The 19,652-nt window shown below is 37.6% G+C and overlaps 2 protein-coding genes across 2 annotated transcripts; both read right to left on the bottom strand.

Annotated features, from left to right (window-relative positions):
• Window positions 1-5,952: 5,952 nt before the first annotated feature.
• On the bottom strand, window positions 5,953-8,206 carry LOC135652260 (uncharacterized). The gene has a single exon (XM_065173086.1). The coding sequence runs from the start codon at window positions 8,113-8,115 to the stop codon at window positions 6,280-6,282; it is 1,836 nt and encodes a 611-aa protein (XP_065029158.1). The 5' UTR covers window positions 8,116-8,206; the 3' UTR covers window positions 5,953-6,279.
• A 4,260-nt stretch (window positions 8,207-12,466) lies between these two features.
• On the bottom strand, window positions 12,467-13,737 carry LOC135652226 (heavy metal-associated isoprenylated plant protein 35-like; the record flags this gene model as incomplete). Its single annotated transcript, XM_065173030.1, has 2 exons — window positions 12,467-13,517; window positions 13,596-13,737. Coding segments are annotated over 2 exons (1,002 nt in total), but the record flags the coding sequence as incomplete, so codon positions are not given.
• Window positions 13,738-19,652: the final 5,915 nt, after the last annotated feature.

Raw genomic sequence — 19,652 nt, forward strand, 5'->3', positions numbered from 1 at the left:
AACTCTTATTCCCTTAATACATGATTCTGAATATATATATATAAGATTTCATATAAAAATATATTTAGTATTTAAAAAATATTATATATTTTTTAAATAAATATAATTTATCTTAATATAAAAATTAGACATATATATATATATATATATGATAAAGATGGGATTGGAGCCCAATATATTACAATAATCTATCAAGATCAATAACATATTTTATTATTTTGTAATGAGAATTTAATTATTCAATTTTTTAAAAGTCCATCGCAATCATATAAATATTTTAAATATTTATATTAAATTCAAAAAATATTTTAAATAAAAAAATTAAAATTTAGACAAACTTTCACTCTCAAAGGATTCTTTTTTTGTTGTTGTTGTTGTATATTGAAAGATACACATTTCATTTATGAAGCTACCAAAACACCACAAAACTCACATTGCCAATTAAGACTGTTTTAGACTAATTACTCAAAACACCATCAACTCATAATACCTAAATAAACAAAACTCATCTCAGGCCAGCTCTCAGATTCTAATCTCAATCTAAATAGCCCAAATTGGTCCAATTGTCTAAGAAATAAGGTGCCCATGAATTCTACTTTTATTTGTTTTTGGATCCAACTAATTATCAAACCAATAAGTTTATTGATTGGATCATATATTATATAAAAATATAAACCACGTGAATAAATATTATAATATGGTGAATGAGAATGATTAAGTAAATAATATAATAAATTATTTTCTTTCTTTAATTCTTACAAGTATTCCGAAAAGAATTCTGTGATGATGCTGAAGACCGGTGGACTCGCGGTGGTTGGACGCGGGCAGGGCCGAGTCGAACCGGTGAGTTGCGATTCGACTCGGTAATAATTGTGGGGGGTGGCGAGGGTGCAGCACATGGACGCCAACGTGGGGCACATGCGCTTCTTCCCTCGGTCATCTTACCGCCTTGGCGTTCCGGAATCCTCACCGGGTTGCACTCGACGTTTGCTCGTTGACTTTGCCGTTTTGGTCAATTGCGTCCTTTTTCCGGTCATTTGTCCATCGCGAACGAAGAAAAGGTTGTTTTATACATCCACTTAACCAATCCAACAATCATAATACATATAAAACAGACTCACTCCACTGATCAAAGATTTAGTGCATCAAACCTTATCTAATGTATTTTTATACTTACTAAAAATTAAGATTTGAAATCGCATTCATTGAATTGAATGTACTATTGACTAGCTTTAAAAAAAAAACAACAATCATGCTTTCATTTTTTTATTTCTAATATTAGTCAATCCATATTATACCGTTCGGTTCGATTACATTAAAATTAGTAAGTTTTTGATTTGCTAAACTATTCTTGTTGATTGTTGAACGTCACGAGAAATAGCAAAATGACATCATATTATTTTGAGATAAATGTCTCGAATAATTCGTGTTAGCGAGGTAATAAGAGATGGATGTATTAAGTTACTAAGAAGTATAGAGGAATTATTCGATATAACAGAGCTAAGAGATTAGGGATACATTTAATATTTTTTAATTTAAATAAAAATATAATTTTATATATAGCTGAATGGAAAAAAAGAAAAAAAGAGGGATCAAAATTGTTGATTTTTTTTTTTTTAATTTTTTTAAGAGATTGCTCAAAAAGCAATGCTAAGACTCTATTTGGGTGTGGTTTTGTCTAAAGGACTTATGCACTAAATGGATTATGGGCCAAAGAAAAAGGAGATTTGACCTCATGCTATTTAACAAACTAATCTACTAAGAACATGACAAAATATCAAGCAAAAGATGATAAAATGGTTTAACTATCATTTTTGGTATTTTAGATGGCCAAACTTGCAAGACAACTATGGCTTTCTTAATTGAAACTCTTAACATCTTGTTGTCAACTATCATAATAGGGTAGCCATTTTTTCATATGTGAGGGTAAATTTTGGTATAATAATATTATTACTCTTTTATCAAAAATTATCAAGAATAAGATTAAGATTGACTTTCTTAATCTCATATCAGAATTGAATAAGATTAAGATTGACTTAAAAGAATTTGATGAGTGTATAATTATTAATTTTAGTTTAAACATCAAAGTTAAACAAGATTAAAATTAATATATAAAAATAAAGAATGATAAAAAAATAATTTATAAAAAATGATAAAAATATATGATATAAGCCAAATAAAAGAAAGGTGAAATTGTTTCCGTATTTAGGCTAAATTATCCATGTTAAGCTATATATCAAAATAAATCCCTATTATATTTGTTTTTTGCTATAATCCATGCTTATCAATCCTATAAAAGCTATGCACCATTAGCCAATCAAATTAAAAAGGAAACCATGAATAATATGATACTATAATCGAGCTGTCCTTTCTTTTTGTAGGATGCTGTGACCATTTAATTCCCAAACTGCCCCTGTATGGCTGAATTAGGTAAGTCAATTGCTTCACATGCTTCAAAAGTGACATGTACGTATATCATATATATATATATATATATATCTTACTCCCTTACCTAATAATTGCAACAATGTTTGGATTGATGGTCACAATCATTTCCAAGTAGGAGTGGGCCCATGCTTTCAATTAAATCCTAAAACTATTATACCTACAAATATAATTCATGTCATAACTTATAACATATATATATATATAGTATTTAATATGAGAGGCTTAGAATAAAAAATTCATTATGTGAGATTAATTATAAATTTATTTATACATGTAAATTAAAATTTTAGTTTCTCTCAGTTCTCTCCAGAGAGAATTTAATAGCAAACCATTTTATAAATATAATTATAAATATTTTAAGCATCCTAATTGGGATTACTTGCCAGGTAGATGTAGTCCTTATCCTTTGTTCGTTGGGTGGGGACGTACCAACCAATCAATGGTTGGAGAAGCCTTCGAGTGTAGTCTACGGATGCCGACACGAAGAAGATGGATGATAAGATCTCATGTGAAATCCAACATCGACCGTCGAGAATATATGCGTTGCCGTATGTGAGATACGGACGATACCCTTCTTCTTCTCTCACCTTATTTAAATGAGCTAAGATACGAAGATGAGAATCGATTCAGAGTTTATTTATCGTCGATCATCAACATCTAAATTATCTGAGCTGATCAGCATCTTCGCAAACTCCGGCATCGTGTGATTTGGCTGCAGCCGCGATCGTAGAGATTGGCCTCGGCACCGGCGCAGCAATTACCGTAGGCCACACCGCGACGAGAGCAAGGAACGGAGTCTGATTTCAGCATGTTGTAGCTGAGGTAGTCCTGCGTGCTGGCGAGGATCCTCCGGTTGACCTCGGAGTCGAGCACGAAGAACTCGTCGACGGCCCCCGTGAAGAACCCGCCGGATGGTGTGGCCTCCGCGGCGGTCAGCAGCAGCGCCGCCATGCAGATGGCAAGTGCAGGGAGAGGCAGCAGTCGCCCTTTGCGTCGCCATATGTGGTCTCTCCTCCTATTCACCTTCTTCTCCGATTCTAGTGGGTCGAACGAGAGAGGGCGAGGAGACGCCCGGTCACTGGTTTTGATGCTGCTGCTGCTGCTTGTCGGGGATAGTGTTTGATGTATCATCATCTTCTATATCGGACAATGATGTCAACATGAACATCATATGGGTCAACCCTTCAACAAAATAAATTATATTATTAATCAGTTAAAATAAGATAAGTTCGAACCCAAATTGGTTTGGTTAATCAATTTATAATTTTAAATATTTTAAAAAATATATATATTTTTTTAAATAATTGGATCAACATATTAAGATTGATGAAATTGACTTATATCATTTACAAAATTATGATATCAATTTTAATTTTTTAAAGAATTTTGTATTGATTTGATTAACTTAACTGATTGATTTGATTTTCTGATTCGATTTGAACCTAATTCAATTAATTTATCATAATAAAAATATAATAACTGACACTCATATTGATCGAACAATTATTCTTACATATTTTATTCACATTAGATAATATTATTTCCTATTTTGACTTGGTCAATGATTCCCTAAAGCTACGCGAGTCCCGTATCGAGGCTTACACTACCCACTCCACTGCAAGAATCCTCGTTCGTTTCTACGTCTGCATCAACTCAGCTACTCGCATGCAAGCTTTCATCACCACAGAACAAGTCAATTACCTGTCCCTAATATTACAGCATATTAACGAAAACATGTTCGAATATTATTCCTCTCATCAAACCTTGTTTTCTTTCCTATACACATGCAAGACGATATAGTCTATAAATTTTTTTAAAGAAAAATAATTATCTTTAATTCCATCCGGAACAATAATTTTATTTCCTTGCAGGATAAGAATAAGATTCAATCTGTAACTATTAACAAAGAAATACAATTAATTTTAACTAAAGAATTGGATCACAATAATTATTTTCCGACAAACTAGAGAACAACATTTTTAGAAGCATGCTCAGTCCTTGTTTGCAATGGGTTCACAAATCCATAATAGAGAAACAAGAACAGCTCGGAATAAATTAACACCAATATCTCTGTAAAAGACTGAAATGAGCATTAGAAAGGTTAATAATGAATCTACCAGCTATCTAGCACAAGAAAAAATAATAACTAGTTAAGCTAATGTGCAATGAAGGAAGAATGTGTTGGAGGCACTTGATGATCAGGCCAGAAGTTGGAAACATGGGAAGCAAAATCAGATAAAGCTCACACTGTCAACTCATATGCACAAATATTATATATATATAAAGAATCTAAACTTACTTGAAAAAAGTAAAAAGCATAAAAAGAATAAACACTTCACAGAGGATTAGATGTCACTAAATCCATGCATGCAGAGTATTGTCTTGATCTTGACAGCTTGAAGGACACACAAACCTCAAAGTACTTCCGAAAAGTTGTATTCTTTTAATAGTTACATAAAACAAAAAGGAAAATGAACAGAAATAATTCTTTGATCAGTCTCACATGATAATGCACTGAAAATTTTTGAACTGTAATTGCATCAAAGAAATTTAGATGAATTACACATACCAAATTATAGATCATGCTTTAGCCTAGTGATGGTAGTCTTACCCAAAGCATCATATAGTCAAGAAAGAAAACAGTTATTACCAAGTAAAACAGGTTTGATCAAACTTCATAAAATATGTGCCAGCAGCTTCTATCCAAAATTTATGTTAAAAGCTATACCTACACAATTACTTAAGCTGCAAACTGTTAAGATCCTAAAAAGCAGAACAGCCTACTGTGCTATTTAACACTACAATTAATGAAAAAAATAGAGGATAAAAGGCTCACACATGGCTTTTATTGATGCTAAAGAAGTATACAATAGAATCCATAGAGATAGATATGAAGAAAACAAAGAAGTATAATTACATTGCTGTAAGAACAGATTTTATTATGGAGTTATCAGCAGTGTTAGGACAAAAGGAGTGTTCAGCGAGTTCCCCAGAACAATAAAGGTACTTGAGGAACTGTTTTTAAGTCCACATTTTTCACCTTGTTAAATGGATTAATTAGACATACTCAAAATATGGTGTATAATCACTAAATATCGGTTCCAATTTTAACTCAATTTAAACTGTCTTCTTGTTGCCTATTGTCTCTTTGTAAGACATGCTAATCATTCACATAAATTCCTTCTCCAAAGATGCAAAATAAATATCACAAATAACCATTTTAAAATTACAAAAGTGGTATTAAAACATCCTAATCAGAAAATATACCTATCCAATACATAAGATATCTTGTAACAAAAAGAATATAGATCTCAAGCAGCATATCACTACATAAAATTGGTTCAATGATAAATAAGAAACATGCACATGGCAAAGCAATCTGTGGCAAGAGCTCCATCCAGCCAGCATACAACTCTCTACAAAGATACACGGCATGCACCAGTTCAAGTGAAAAAACTGTTTGTATGTAGACACAGTTGCGCACATGATCTCATTGCATTAATGTAGAATAAAAAAAGGCTCCAATATTGTCCAAGAAGTGTAACCAAGAATGTGCTAAAATACATAGTGGATAAGAGAACCGACTGGGCAAAGATTAGACTAAAGTCACTAAACACACATGAAATGACCAAGAACCAAAATTGGAAAAGCCAGTACCACCGATACAACACAGATGACCAAAGATTTTATAGAAAAAAGGATCAGAGCAAAAATTAATGTTCACGAATGACAACCCTCATTTTGACAGGTCCCTTTCCCTACATCGTTTAAACAAAGTCTCACCGGATTTTTAGTAGATGCTCTTTCAGTAATCATTCTCTTCAACACTGGTTAGTGTTTTTTCCGTGATTTTGAAGGTATTTTTCCATATGCCATAAGCCTGGACCTCGACAGTTTCAATTCTGCTTGGCGGCGTCTTCTTCTACTACGCCTAGATGAGTTATTTACTTCCTCATCATTTGGTTCCTCCATCTCAGGTACCTGTTTTTCCTTGTCTGGCTCTGTAGAAACAGAAATTCCCTTTGGTTTGCTCTTCTTGCTGCTCTTCTGGTCGGATTTTTCTCCATGAAGAATCAAATCCTTCTTCAACTTCTGATGATATGTGACCTTCCACTCTTTCTCCCTATATGGTGCTAACTTCTTCAGAGAAACATATTGGTTCAAGTCCTTGTCATTTGCCACTAAAATCTCCTCAGGCCGCATCCCAAATCTATTAGCTGGAACAGACTTATATTTGAATCGAGTTTTGAGGTCCCCGATTGTATCTTCATAATCCAATTTATAGTACTCCTCCAATTCCTTATCAAGCTCCACCTTCTCCTTGAGAGAGATTTTACGCTTCTTCTTCCTCTTACCATCCTCTTTCTCTGGTTCCTCTTCCTCCCTCTGTTTCAATATCCTTTTCCTAGTTGCTTCAAACCCCTCAGTTCCACTAGTATCCCAACCCTTGGGAAGCCCAAGCAACTCATCCTCCATGTCGAAGTCTGGTTTCTCCAAATCCTCATCTTCCTGACTCCCAAATCCAGGATCGACATCCTCAGCATCATAATAAACATCCCCAAACATCTCTTTCATCTTCTTATCATATTCCTCAGGATCAAAGTCCTCCTCCAGATCATCTTCATCTAGCTTGACAGTCCCATCATCTCCGATCCCAGCAATTGCTCTGATCTTCTCGAGCTTCTCCTGGATCTCCTTCTTCTTCAGGTTCTTCAGGTGCTTCAGCTCCTCCTTCCTCTCGAACTCTGCCTGTGCCATTCTCTCCTCCTTGCTCTTCCTTTGCAATTTCCTACTGCTCGTCTTCTTCCTCACTGATCCCTCGATGACCCTCGAGTGACCCAACACTCGGTCTGCACCCCCTTCCTCAAACCTGAAGTTGTAATCAGCCTCGAACTTATCCTGCTTGTCCAGCTCATCCTCATCCTCTGAAACACCAAAGAGATCATCAAAAGAAGGCTTCTTATCCTTTTCCTCGCCAATCCACATTCTGTTCCGCAGGTATTCCTTTAAGAACTTCTCATTATCGCTCAGATCATCGTCCTTCCCGAAATACTCATCCAAGTTCTGATCCATCTTTTGGGTGTTCTCGTCCTTCTCTGCTTCTCCAGCCTTCTCCTTCATCTTCAGGATATCGTCCTCATCGTCGACGTATGCGAAAGCTGCCTTCTCCGCTTCCAAGAATGCCTTTATCCCCTCAGCCTGTTCCTTGTTGTAGACCTTCGAGTCATATTTGAATGGCTTCTCCTCAAATTCTGGCCCCTCTTCAATCAAATGTCGAGCGTTGACGTCCTTCAGGTACAAAGGTCGCTCCTTTTTGGCAGCCCTTGGCTTCTCATCCTCCTCCTCATCGGAGGAATAGACCTTCACGTTGTCGGATAGGATGGCGGGGTCCTTTTTCTTGACCCTGACGAGGGTCTCGAAGAACTTGAGGTCGTTCTCGCCGGACTTATCTGGTTCCTCGTCTTCATCGTCATCATCACCGGAGGACTCCTCGGAGCCGTCAGAGCCACCGGCGAGGCCGCGCTTCTTGAGTTCCTGCAGCCGCTGAAGGGCCTCGCGGCGCTTGTTGTGCTCCAACCGCCGCGCGTAGTTCTCGTCGACCTTGATAGTGGTAAGCTCGGCTTCGTCAGTGCTCGAATCCGATCCATCGAACAGATCGATCGCCATGGGATAGCCAGGAATCTGGGTCGGCGAAAACCTAACTCAAGATGTGATATCTATCGATCGACGAAACCCTAGTTTCTGTCATCAAAGAAGAAGTGGCGGCCTTGGCTTCGACGGCATTCGGATCCTCTCCAATTCGGATAATACCGGTTCCCTCCAATGCACAATGTTCACCCTTCATCTGTCAGATATTTACATCCCAACCGTTCAATCCAACATGCCAACAATACCCTCCATTCAATCATTTTCTAATTTAATTTAATTTTATTATTCCTAAACTTTAGGATGAATTGTACTAAAAATTAGACTAAATATAAATATACTAAAAAGTATATCCACTATAAAGCATACCCTTCATTTATCGGGCAAAAAAGTATTATTAAGTCAAAAAATACTATTCTTTTGAGGTCTTTTGCCGTTTAAAAAAAATAAAAATATATTAAAATATCTTATCACGAGTTTTTTTTGGAGTTGACGTGAGTCAATACGCCCGACTTAGCTTGGGACTTACTTGACTCGATTTGGTTTTCTGACTTAGTTGATTTGACTTGATCCTCTCGATATGTTCCTTTTTGATTGAGAGTGGCAAAGGTAGTAGTAAAGTAAAAGGGTGTGACTACACGATGATGTGATAAGGTATAACAGGTAGTTTCTTTATGGTAACTGTATAGTTTCAACGATGGTTGTGAGTCCTATGGATTGAAAAGTTGGAACTTTGATGGACGATGGTGTAATGGTTTAAGAAAGTCGGAGACGATGACGTGCACAGGATTGAAAGTTATGATGTGTGGTATGCTATGGGTTAAAAGGCTAGACCTAGTGGTACATAAAGATCTAGGAGGTTGGGTATGATAGTATGATAAAGGATCAATAATCAGGCATGATGGCACATAAGGAACCAAAAGGCTCGGTGCGATGGCACGATAGAGTTTAGCGATCGAGCACGATGATGCATAAAGAACTAGAAGGCTAGGGCTGTGGCACGATAGGGATTAGCACCACCACCATGCGATAGTGTAGGAGCCTGGCTAGGGTACATGTTGGGCACGCTCCCTTTTTAACGAGTGGGAGAAGCTGGGTGGATCCGAGTATAGCCCGACAAATCCACGTGTTGTACTCACCTACAATGAAAGAGATGTTATGGTAGAATCATTAATTAATGCGTGGTCATTGCAGGGATCGTGGCCGATTTGATTGTGATTTTTATGATGATCTGTCTGACTGTTGCGATATAAGGATAGTGTCGCATATCCCACCTCATCCAGAACTATTCTGTAATTAAACAGATGGTCGAGCATATGAAATATCTATGTTGGGTTCTATAGATATCCAGCAATTGCATCAGCATTCCTCATCTTAGTAACCAAAACCCTTGCTAACAAGCACTTAAGGCACCCCAACAACCTCACTTCCTAAAGGTTTACAATGTTATCCACAGCCTCCTCTTCCAACACTATGGAATTAGATAGGTCATCATCCTCGTCACCACCCTTGGTGTTGGGCTGCGAAAGCTTTGATCTTGGAAGGAGCTGAGTCGGCCACCCCGATGGTGGCTACGAACTCCTTAGTGGAGGCGAATACATTTAGTTTTGTGGCTCCACCACCAGAAGTGGAGTCCATTGACTCAGAATCTAAGGTGTCAGTCTCCAACTTGGAGTTGTTTTGGGATATTATCACATATCGGTCGAGTTCGAGCTACTGCCTGCTCGGCTACTTAGCTTGGAAGAGGATTTGGTTTTAAATTGCTAATGGAGGAGGAGAACTGGGCAGTGCTTGGGTCTAAGCCGGGAATGACTCAACTACTTATCTCAAAAGAGGTGCAGGTGGCAGAGCAGAATCAGGAATAGGGGAGACAAAAGTAGGCGAAGCCTGTTTAGCTACTTAGGTGATTTGAGGTAGGTATGAAGTAACGATTTGAACTATCCTTGTAAGAACTTGCATTTGCTAAAATAGAGTATAGAAAGTTTCCATAGGGATAGACATGGTTGCGATAGGATACCATTGGGTGAAAATCGACTCATGAAAAAATTGACAAAAGATGTTAAGGCTTGGAATAAGAAGTGAGTTTTGCTCAATTAGAACTCCCATGGCCCTTGATTTGGGAGCACTAAAATTAGGGGATTTAGATTGAGAGTGTTTAGGGCAATTTAGGTTCGAGTCCTCATGATTTGTTTGGGATGGTCTTATGTGATTCTCTTGAAATATAACAGTCAACTCTTCTTCTAATGCCAAACTAGATCTAGCCTGATTATGTTTCAAGCCGATCCATGGGAAATTCGCCAAGTTGGATGTTCTAAACTCTACAAAACTAAGTTGGAGATAGGCCCAATAATATCCCTCGGTTGTTCAAGTCAATACTCAAGAGTCAAACTAATCTAATAGGTCAGACTAATCAAACAAGCTCAATTTGACTATTTATTGTGTATTAAGTGATTCCCTTTATAGCGGATTCATAACCATATTTATAGATTCTAGATAATTATATTTATCTGTTAGATCGATTAGTACCCTTGATTTGCATTAAGCTATTTACTTGTTTTCTCTCTTAGGCATATGTTAATTAATTATTTACACATATGCTGCCCAACATGATATCATAAGTACAATCATGTATGACGTTCATGTGTTAGCCCAATTCGTATCCACTATATAATAGTTAGAAAAAGACTTTAAGCTAAACCAAAAACTCTTAGTTTTGCTGCACTTTCATCACATTCTTTTTCATGATCAATTATTATTTAATGCAATTACCATACAAATCCTGAGGTCTTATATTCTTACTTTATAAACAATACTTCCAAACTCCTGCTTAATCTGCAGCTCTTAATTTGATTATTTGATATGTGTTGTTGTATGATTCCCTCATCAACCCAATGAGATACGAGCCCTGAAGGAGAAGAGCTTTGGAGAACAGAAACCCTCATGAATTGCTCCTTAATTAAGATACATACCTAAGTAGATTGATTCGATCCTTACATTTCACACCTCATGTTGGCCCATCAATTGTCTTTTGAGATGGTCTTTGTAGCCTTCTTGTAAAAGCTGGCAATGCCTTGATAAGGTCCAGTCTTGTACACTGATCATCACTGGTGCAAGTTCTTTGTACTATGAGGAATTTGCCCTGAAGCTCGATCGGAGATTCAACTAATCACCATGAATTCAGCATTGTTGTTCCATGTGGAGCTGCTGCCTGATGCTAGTTGTTGCATTTAGCGTGATTTTTGGGGGTTTTGTGAGCACCAACAACGTTGTTCTAAGAGTTCCGGGATATAAAATGGAATAATATTTGTATATAAACAAACACTAGAAGGTCATGTAGCGGAATTAAATGAAATCACAATCAAATAGAACACCAAGATATACATGGAAAACCCCTTCAATGTGAAGGGTAAAAACCACGGGACAAACTAGAGATAATCCACTATGAGAATAATAAATGTACAAATCTCAATCTCTTACCCTAAATCCTAGCAACAATCACAAGAGAATAACTGGGATACAAGGATCACGTTACTACCAACAATATCTAAAACCTCCCTAAGTAAACACAGTAAGAGTCTACTGTAGATTTGATCTAACTTGAGATGAGAACACTGCTAGATGATTGATAACAGCCTCTCTGTGTTGTCCTTGTCTTCTTCCTTTTCTTTCTCTTTCTTTTCTGTCTTGTTTTCCTTCTTTTCTTTGGAATCTCATGGCTGTATTCTTCTTCCACGTTGCTGCCCTATTTATGCCTCTTCAGGATCAAGTTTACAATACCCTTCTTCCTAGTTGTCCATGTCCAAGTGAATCAGAGAACCAGAGACTTTGTTCTCATCATTCTACTTGGGAGTCCAAACTAAAAACTTGGAACAGGTCTTGCAAAAATGCAATGAAGCACTTCAGCCGGCCCCATTGAAGGGAGAACTTGACATGGCCACACAGTACTTGAGGTCGCAGCATTAACACTTCCTTCCGATCCAGTCAAACTCAAGCCGCAGAAAAGGTCAGCTGAATCTGACACAATTAGGTCCTTCTCCTCTTTCAGGTTTTAGACATGTTGTAGTAAACTAGTGTTGGTCTGCTAATTCCTCATTCTTTGTCTATACATTTGCATGAGAAATAGCAAAAGACAATTCAGATCACACACACCATTCTTAACCTCTAGCGTTAGTCATTTTCTAGATTATCTTTGAGAGAATTAACTATGGAAGATCCAATTCCTTTTTGTCATGAATGATACCTTCAAACAACCAAACCTCACATGACAACAGCTCCTCCCGCTTGGACTTCATCGAACACTCAAGAACAGAAAACTTGACATCAGAAAAGAACCGAGGGAAACATGGCACTGTAGAAGAAGAAGAAGAAGAAGAAGACATTGGAACTGCAATTCAATTAACACCACCAGAACAGAGTACTTGACTCATACAAGTAGTATAAGTTCATACAGTTAAGCACTTGGGTACATCTACAGACACATTCGTCCAACACCTAATGGATGACGAAACCAAGGAAAGGATATGCTATGAAGACTTCCGGATTCCGGCTACCCGCCGGCGACGATCACATAAGATTGCATGCATTCGGGTTCTCGTCGCTGAACACGTTGTCATGCGGCGGCTGCATCGGTGCCGGCAAGCTAGGTTCCATGGAGCCGTAGTAGAACTCCGGAGGCGGAGGATATGGCATGTACACGTACCCCTGCGAGGACGGCGGCATCGGCGAAGCGTAGTAGGCTTGGCTGACGGTGGGTTGCGCCATGTTGTAGCTCATGACGTACGCCGGAGGCGGGGGGTACGTCGGGTGGGAGTACGTGTGCTGCGGTGGTGGTGGTGGTGGTGGGTTGATACTGCCGCGATTTGAATTCGTTCCGACGTCCTCGGAGCTCCGTTTCTGTGACTTGTTGCCTTTCTTCTTACCACCACCGTTATCGCTGCTCGCTTCACTGACGGCGGAACTCTTCTCAGTGCTGTCAACCGTAGCGGCCGGCTTCTCAGGCTGCTGAGTAGCAGTGTCAGCCTTCTTTGCATCAGAAATCTGGGGCTCTTCTGTGTTGCTCTCCTCGGGTTTGCTATCGGCTTTTGCAGGCTCTGTTTGAGGTTTGGCTCCAGCTTCGGTTTTGTTAGCATCCGAAACCTTGGCAGGGGCGGCGGCGGCGGCAGCAGTGACAGCAGCGCTAGTCTCAGAAGGGATTGGCTTCTTCTCAGGGTTCTCTGATGGCTCTTTGGGTTTAGAGGAGGCTTTGCTCTCCTTCTTACTGCTGTTGTCGCCAGTGTTGGGATCTTGGTTGCTGGGTTTCTTCTCCGGCCACAGCTTAGCCTGCTTGCCCGACTTGGATAGCTTCTTGATGAGAGTTTCAGCATCGACAATGGCCTTGACTGTGACTTTGTTCTGCCTTGCGTCGATCTCCGAATCATAAACGCCTGCAAATGATGCAGCAGAGTGAAGTTGATCATAAGGCGAAGAGGCTCGGATTGCACGATCTCTGAAGGCCAGGTTACCTGGAATGCTTCTGAGGATTCTCTTCACCTTCTTCTTGCATCCTTCACAGTGGATGGAGACCTTTAACACCCAAGTCTGAGAACAAGAAAGATTGCGTTTAAGATAATAGTATTTGGAGAAAAAGATTTGAGGAGGAGAACATCAGTGCCTTGTATTTGAGAGATTCTGAAGGCTCTTCTCCTGATGCCATGGCAGTATTTGCTACAAAAGTGAAGATTGATTGATAGAGGGTAGAGATGAGGATGGCGGATGTAAGACTCGGAAGGGGGATGGCAGAAGCTGCTGCAAAGAAATATATAGACGGGCAAGTGGAGTTGGAACGGATACAGTCACACAGACCGAGGTGAGAGAATGAAAGAGTGTTATGCTTAAGATGCGCTCTCTATTGGAGAACAAAATCCATATACATATACATATATATATATATATAGAGAGAGAGAGAGAGAGAGAGAGATCCATTGGTATTATTGAAGGATGATCAATGAATGCTGTACGGAGAGTTACACCCTTTTAGTAAAAGAAAAGAAAAAGGAAAAAAGAAAGAAAGAAAGGAAAGCTGAATAAGAACAAAAAGAATTCATTTGATGAAATCGTAGGATCCATCAAATCGTCTTCTTCTTCTTCTTCTTCTTCTATACGTATTCTGACTATCGGTTGGTGATCATTCTTCATGGGAATGATTACAAACTTTGATCAATAAGAGAGGCGTAAATGCTGCCAAAAGGAAACTTCATTATTAAGAAGGAAAAGCCATCGTGCATGAAATAACCAAACAAAACCTCCAATCATATGATGCCACCAACCAGAGACATGCATATGAAGAGAAGCATGTCCTTTCTTGCAGGCAAAGTGATTCCCTCATCTTCCGAGAGAAATATGTGAGCTTATTAGTTAGGCATTAATTTATCTTTCCCCGTCAAATGATGCTGTAATGGATGGGTCGGCACATAGCTTATGCGAGATGAGATGACTGAGTTGCAGAGAAATCTTCTGCACCAAGCTTTCACTGTTTAACAATCAGTCCTTCATTCAATGGTGGCAGCAGCAGCCTTTACCCTCAGCTCTTTATCACAGAAAAAGCAAGTGAATTCTGAAAAAGGCCAAAAGGCAACTGGTGTTTGAATTACTTTTCCTCTTCTCTTACTTTGGCCACAAATCTGTAACTTATATGGTGTGCACTGTGAAAAGCCAGAGGTCTTCTGCATCGGTGGCTCTGCCAAAGCAAAAGGAAACACCAATAGATAGATAGGTGGGCGGTTTTCCATCGGAGCAGGAAGAACACTTTTTTTGGCATTCTTTCGTGTGCTCTTCGATTTTGGTTGCATCCTTTGATATGAAGGGTTGAAGCCAAAGCAAGCGGAATATTCTGGCTGTTGAGTCTAATCTCACTTGTTCTCAGTAGTAAACTGAGGCTTCACCTCATGTTAAGTTTAACTCAAGCTCAGGACAGAAGCTGTGAGGTGACTCCACTTCTTTTGATGAGAGAGAGAGAGAGAGGGAAGTGATGTACACTGAAATGATCTCGTTGACTGTTAGGTACAGGGGTTCCAGTGTCCTCTGAAACTGACACCGATGGCCTCTGGGTCTACAGCCACAGCCCTGGGCTTCAGCTTCCCTGGTTGCTCTTCACGAAGGAGAATCGATAGGTATAGTAATCCAATGGTGGCAACAGGGGACCTGATGATGATGATGATGTACATGGAGCTCTCAGCTTCATCTGCTCGATGGCTAAAGTAGAAATCCCACTGAACAAAGGCTGTGTAGGTTGTGACTCCAAAAGCTTCAAAGTCTTCAACCTCGGGTACCAGAGAGAGCAGTGAGAGAGAAAGTAGTTCCCAAGAGAGTTCTTCGACTGTTTGGCCATCCGATCAAACAGGTGATCCCACCACATGCATAGTTATCCGCAAGAATTATTGGCCATTGCGTCAGCTTAATGCTTAAGCCTGTTCCTTAGTGACCGCTGAAAAGGAGAACTCATCCTCGCTGCACTAAATGGCTTCCACGATAGAAAGTTAAAGCCAGAAAAGAATGAAAGAGAGAAGAGCAGTAGAGGCACACAAAGATCGAATCACTGACTCCAAAAAAATGATGTAGATCATATGATCTGCCAAATTATAGAATTAAAGGTAGGTCGAGCAAATATGTATATTCGAGAAAATATAGGGACTCAATTTTATTATGGCAGCAGAGACAATTGTTGAGTATGATAGGGATGGGTTGGGCGTGATGTATCGAATTGATCGAGTTCATCTTTCTGTCATGCATCACTCTCGTTTGTATCCAATATGTCAACCCATTGTATGTTCTCCAGTCGTAGATTTAATATTTCCACAGAGAACATTTCCTTGGAATTATCTTTAAGAGATCGATGAACGATCTATCTATCTTATCCTTGAGTTTAGTAGGTTACATAAATTACCAAGACTAAATTAGTTTAAAGCCAATAAAAAGTTGCTTAGGTGTTTAATCATGTGATGAGTAGTAGAAACACATGAGAGTTACTTGAGATAGACGAGTGTAAAAGCTGTGTCAAAATGTTTCTGGACGGCTTCAAATTATACTTAAAAATCAGTATCAAAGCTAAGAAAATTAAACTTTTATTGGAGCATCTTATTAGAACTAATAATTTTCGGGATAACATCATCCATCTTTAGACTTTTACTTAGCTTCTCGAAACGAACTATTTTCTTTCCTTATTTCGAAGTATTTATGATAACATCATCATTAAATTTTTATTGAAATTTATTGGAGCATCTAATTAGAACGAACAATTTTTTTTTCCTAACTGAAGTATTCGTGAGAACATCATCCATCATTAGACTTTTACTTAGCCTCTCGGGATGAACTATTTTTCTTTCCTTATTCGAAGTATTTGTGATAACATCATCATTAAACTTTTGCTTAGCCCATCCATTACAATGAATTACTTTCTTCTCCTAATCGAAGGATTCATAATAAAAGGTGCAGGAAGAATATAAAACAAAAAAGATATTTATCGTCGTGCTAAGATTGATGCACAAAAATCGTGAAATTAAAAAACACGTGTGAGATAGTTGTGTTAACTAGGGAGATCGTACATCCCTGAATTTTTGTAGATCTGTAAGAGAGGATGAAGGAGGTCAAGTGTCCTCCTCTCTAGCGATGATACACACGATAGGGGCTACGAATATGCTCCTTAAATCGCTACTCAAATCTCTACATCTACTGGTTAAGGAGGGGAAGAGGAGAAAAAAATAGAAGGGGCCAACCAAGAAGCCTAGCCTATAACATTTTAGTTTTCTCCTATTTATAGAGGTTCCTTATCAACTTAATCATAATGGATCATACCATAGGTATTGGATCTTCATCCAACTATCTAAGTCTCTTAGATTAGTGGATCTCTATCTAATAATCTCTCATTAGCTCTTATTAGATCTCATTCATAAGATCCAATAATTCAGGGGCTTATTGGATATCCAATAGGATAGGAGCTCTAACAGATATCTCATATTCAAACATTTACTCGTCGCAATACATACTATATGTGTATGACCCTCTAACCTCAATATCGAGCTAGCCGTGAGTTATACTTATCAGAACTCCTTCTTGCTCAGTAAATTATTATTCATATAATAATTCACTCAATTCATCGACTGCGAACGTATTAGACCACTACACCGTAGTCCCTAGATGATACATGAGAATCCAATCCTTTGGACATATCTATCCTCAGTTATCATGTACTTATAGTCTCTCATTCATCTAATATCCTAGAGACTATATACCAGACATGGTACTATCATGCTCATACGATTTCTCATTTAGTCTCACTCTAATCGGATTCTCTTGGAAAACTCTTTCTGTCTCAATCCGAATGACCTTGGCCAAGGATTTGTTTGAGCAAGAACACATGAGATATTACTCTCTTGATATTGAGAGCGGATAATCCTCTATCGACACTCAATAACCCTCGTAAGGTTGGTTGCTACTCCCGATGACCGATTATACTAGATCTGAATTTTCTAAACCTATAAGTCTACTTTCAAAGAGTGGATTACTCATAAAAGACATCCTTTATATCTCAAGTCTAAGGACTATGTATTTCATTAGGATGACGAAATTGTTATTTGACAATGAGGTATTATCAATTATCTAGTATTTTGTGAGTGGATTAATTAGTGAACTCATTCTCTAATGAGCACATGCACTGTAACCCTAGTGTCCCTACTTGAGCAACTATGAGACCAATTGTCTCTATCATATAAACGGGTATATAACACACCAGTAACTTATAACCAGGATTGTTTAGGATCCTGGTTCCTATTGCACAGATCCATTGACATCATATATATATATATATATATATATATATATATATATATATATATATATATATATATATATATATATATATATATATATATATATATATATATATATATATATATATATATAAAATAAATAATATAAAGTGAGAAAAATAACATAATAATAACAAACAAAAAGACTTTGTGTTATGTCATACATGTCATCACTCGTTCACGTGATTGGCTTGCAGACATATATTACTAGCAAAATTATCATTACTAATAAATTAAATTATATTTTTTCTAAATCTAATAATAAAAAGTTCTCATATCTTTCTAAAATATCTTTGTATCACATTAAGTCCTAAACTCTTGATCTTGATTTCATGATCATAATGAAGCAAGTTGGCTATTGCATTATAATATTTTTCTGACATGAAACTTAAATAAATCATTTGTCGATGATATATAAGATATAAATGGGCTGTAATTGAGCCCAAGCCCAAATAAATTAGAGGATCCATCCAATAGAACCCAAAGGGGTGTATTTTGGCCCAACTCAATATATTAAGATGCAGGATCACCATTTATACCTATTTAAACCCTTCTAAATCAAATTAGGCCGCTTGCTAATCACGTCAGGACAATTGCATTGGGCTCCTCTCTCTATGAATCTAACTCGGACTACAAAAGTAATAGATCGGGTCTTTTTTACTTGAGTTGCATCTAGATATGGTAAATTGGATTATGATAAAAAATAAATTGGTTCGTCCGTCCATTTGGATATAGATGTCTACAGAAGAACCTACTTTTGGGCAAATGGAGGTTGTTGATGATCGAGAATCCCTCTAGTTGAGCTTTTGTTATTAGAGCAAAATTATGGCTAATTGGACCATTAGTTTACCTCTATCAAGTGCATCAATCTTCTTACTTAGATTTGTTCATATATCTTGAACTATAGTAGGATTGAGAAGAAAAAAGATTAAGCATGAAAGAATGAATACAAAGATGGTCGGATAGAAAATGATTTTTTAAAGCATCGATGATGGTGTTCTTTTAGATTATTTACTTAGTAAGACGCGAAGAAGAGAAAAGATGTAAGGAGGCAAAAGAAATTATTAGGGAAAAATATGGGAAGCAAACTAAATAAATAAATAAAACAGAAAAGAAAGACAACAACCAAAAGAAAAAAAAGGAAACAAAAGAGAAGAGGAAAAAGAAAAAAAAAAGGTTTAAAGAACATTTACAAATCCCTTAAAATTATATATGCCCATTTTCAAAATTCTAATATGAATGAGGTCACACATGTGAAGGAAAGAGATGATTTAAAACATTTGAGAACCAAAAAATGTAAAACATTACAATGATTTAAAGATTTCATTATTTTTTCCAAAGTAGAAAACCTTTTCCTTTTGTCATGATGCCAATATATTCTCATTGTTCTTGCAATGCTTGCAATATTTCATTTTATTTAGTTAATCAAAGAATTCTAAAATGTTACAATTAGATAAACCATAAATTAGAGAGATGCTAGTAGGCATCTCTTGACATGGACAAGTTCTTCCTTCCTTAGGCAAGAGAATCCCATTCTCTCTCCAATTCTGTTGATGCCATCACATCTTCTCACTGTGGATGGGTTCTCATAAGGACACAAGGACGCCGCCACAGCGTTCTCCTCTTGCTTCCATTAAACTTCAGGTGTAAAGACACAGTAAAAGAAGAAGAAGAAGGGTGTCTGCAACTTCGAGAGGAACATAGTTTTTGGTGCTG

This window comes from Musa acuminata, chromosome BXJ3-11 (genome assembly GCF_036884655.1).
Source record: "Musa acuminata AAA Group cultivar baxijiao chromosome BXJ3-11, Cavendish_Baxijiao_AAA, whole genome shotgun sequence".
Taxonomy (NCBI): Eukaryota; Viridiplantae; Streptophyta; class Magnoliopsida; order Zingiberales; family Musaceae; genus Musa; species Musa acuminata.

Excerpts from the sequence above, each read along its gene's own strand:
- LOC135652260 (XM_065173086.1), bottom strand. The coding sequence starts at position 8,115 with ATGGCGATCGATCTGTTCGATGGATCGGATTCGAGCACTGACGAAGCC.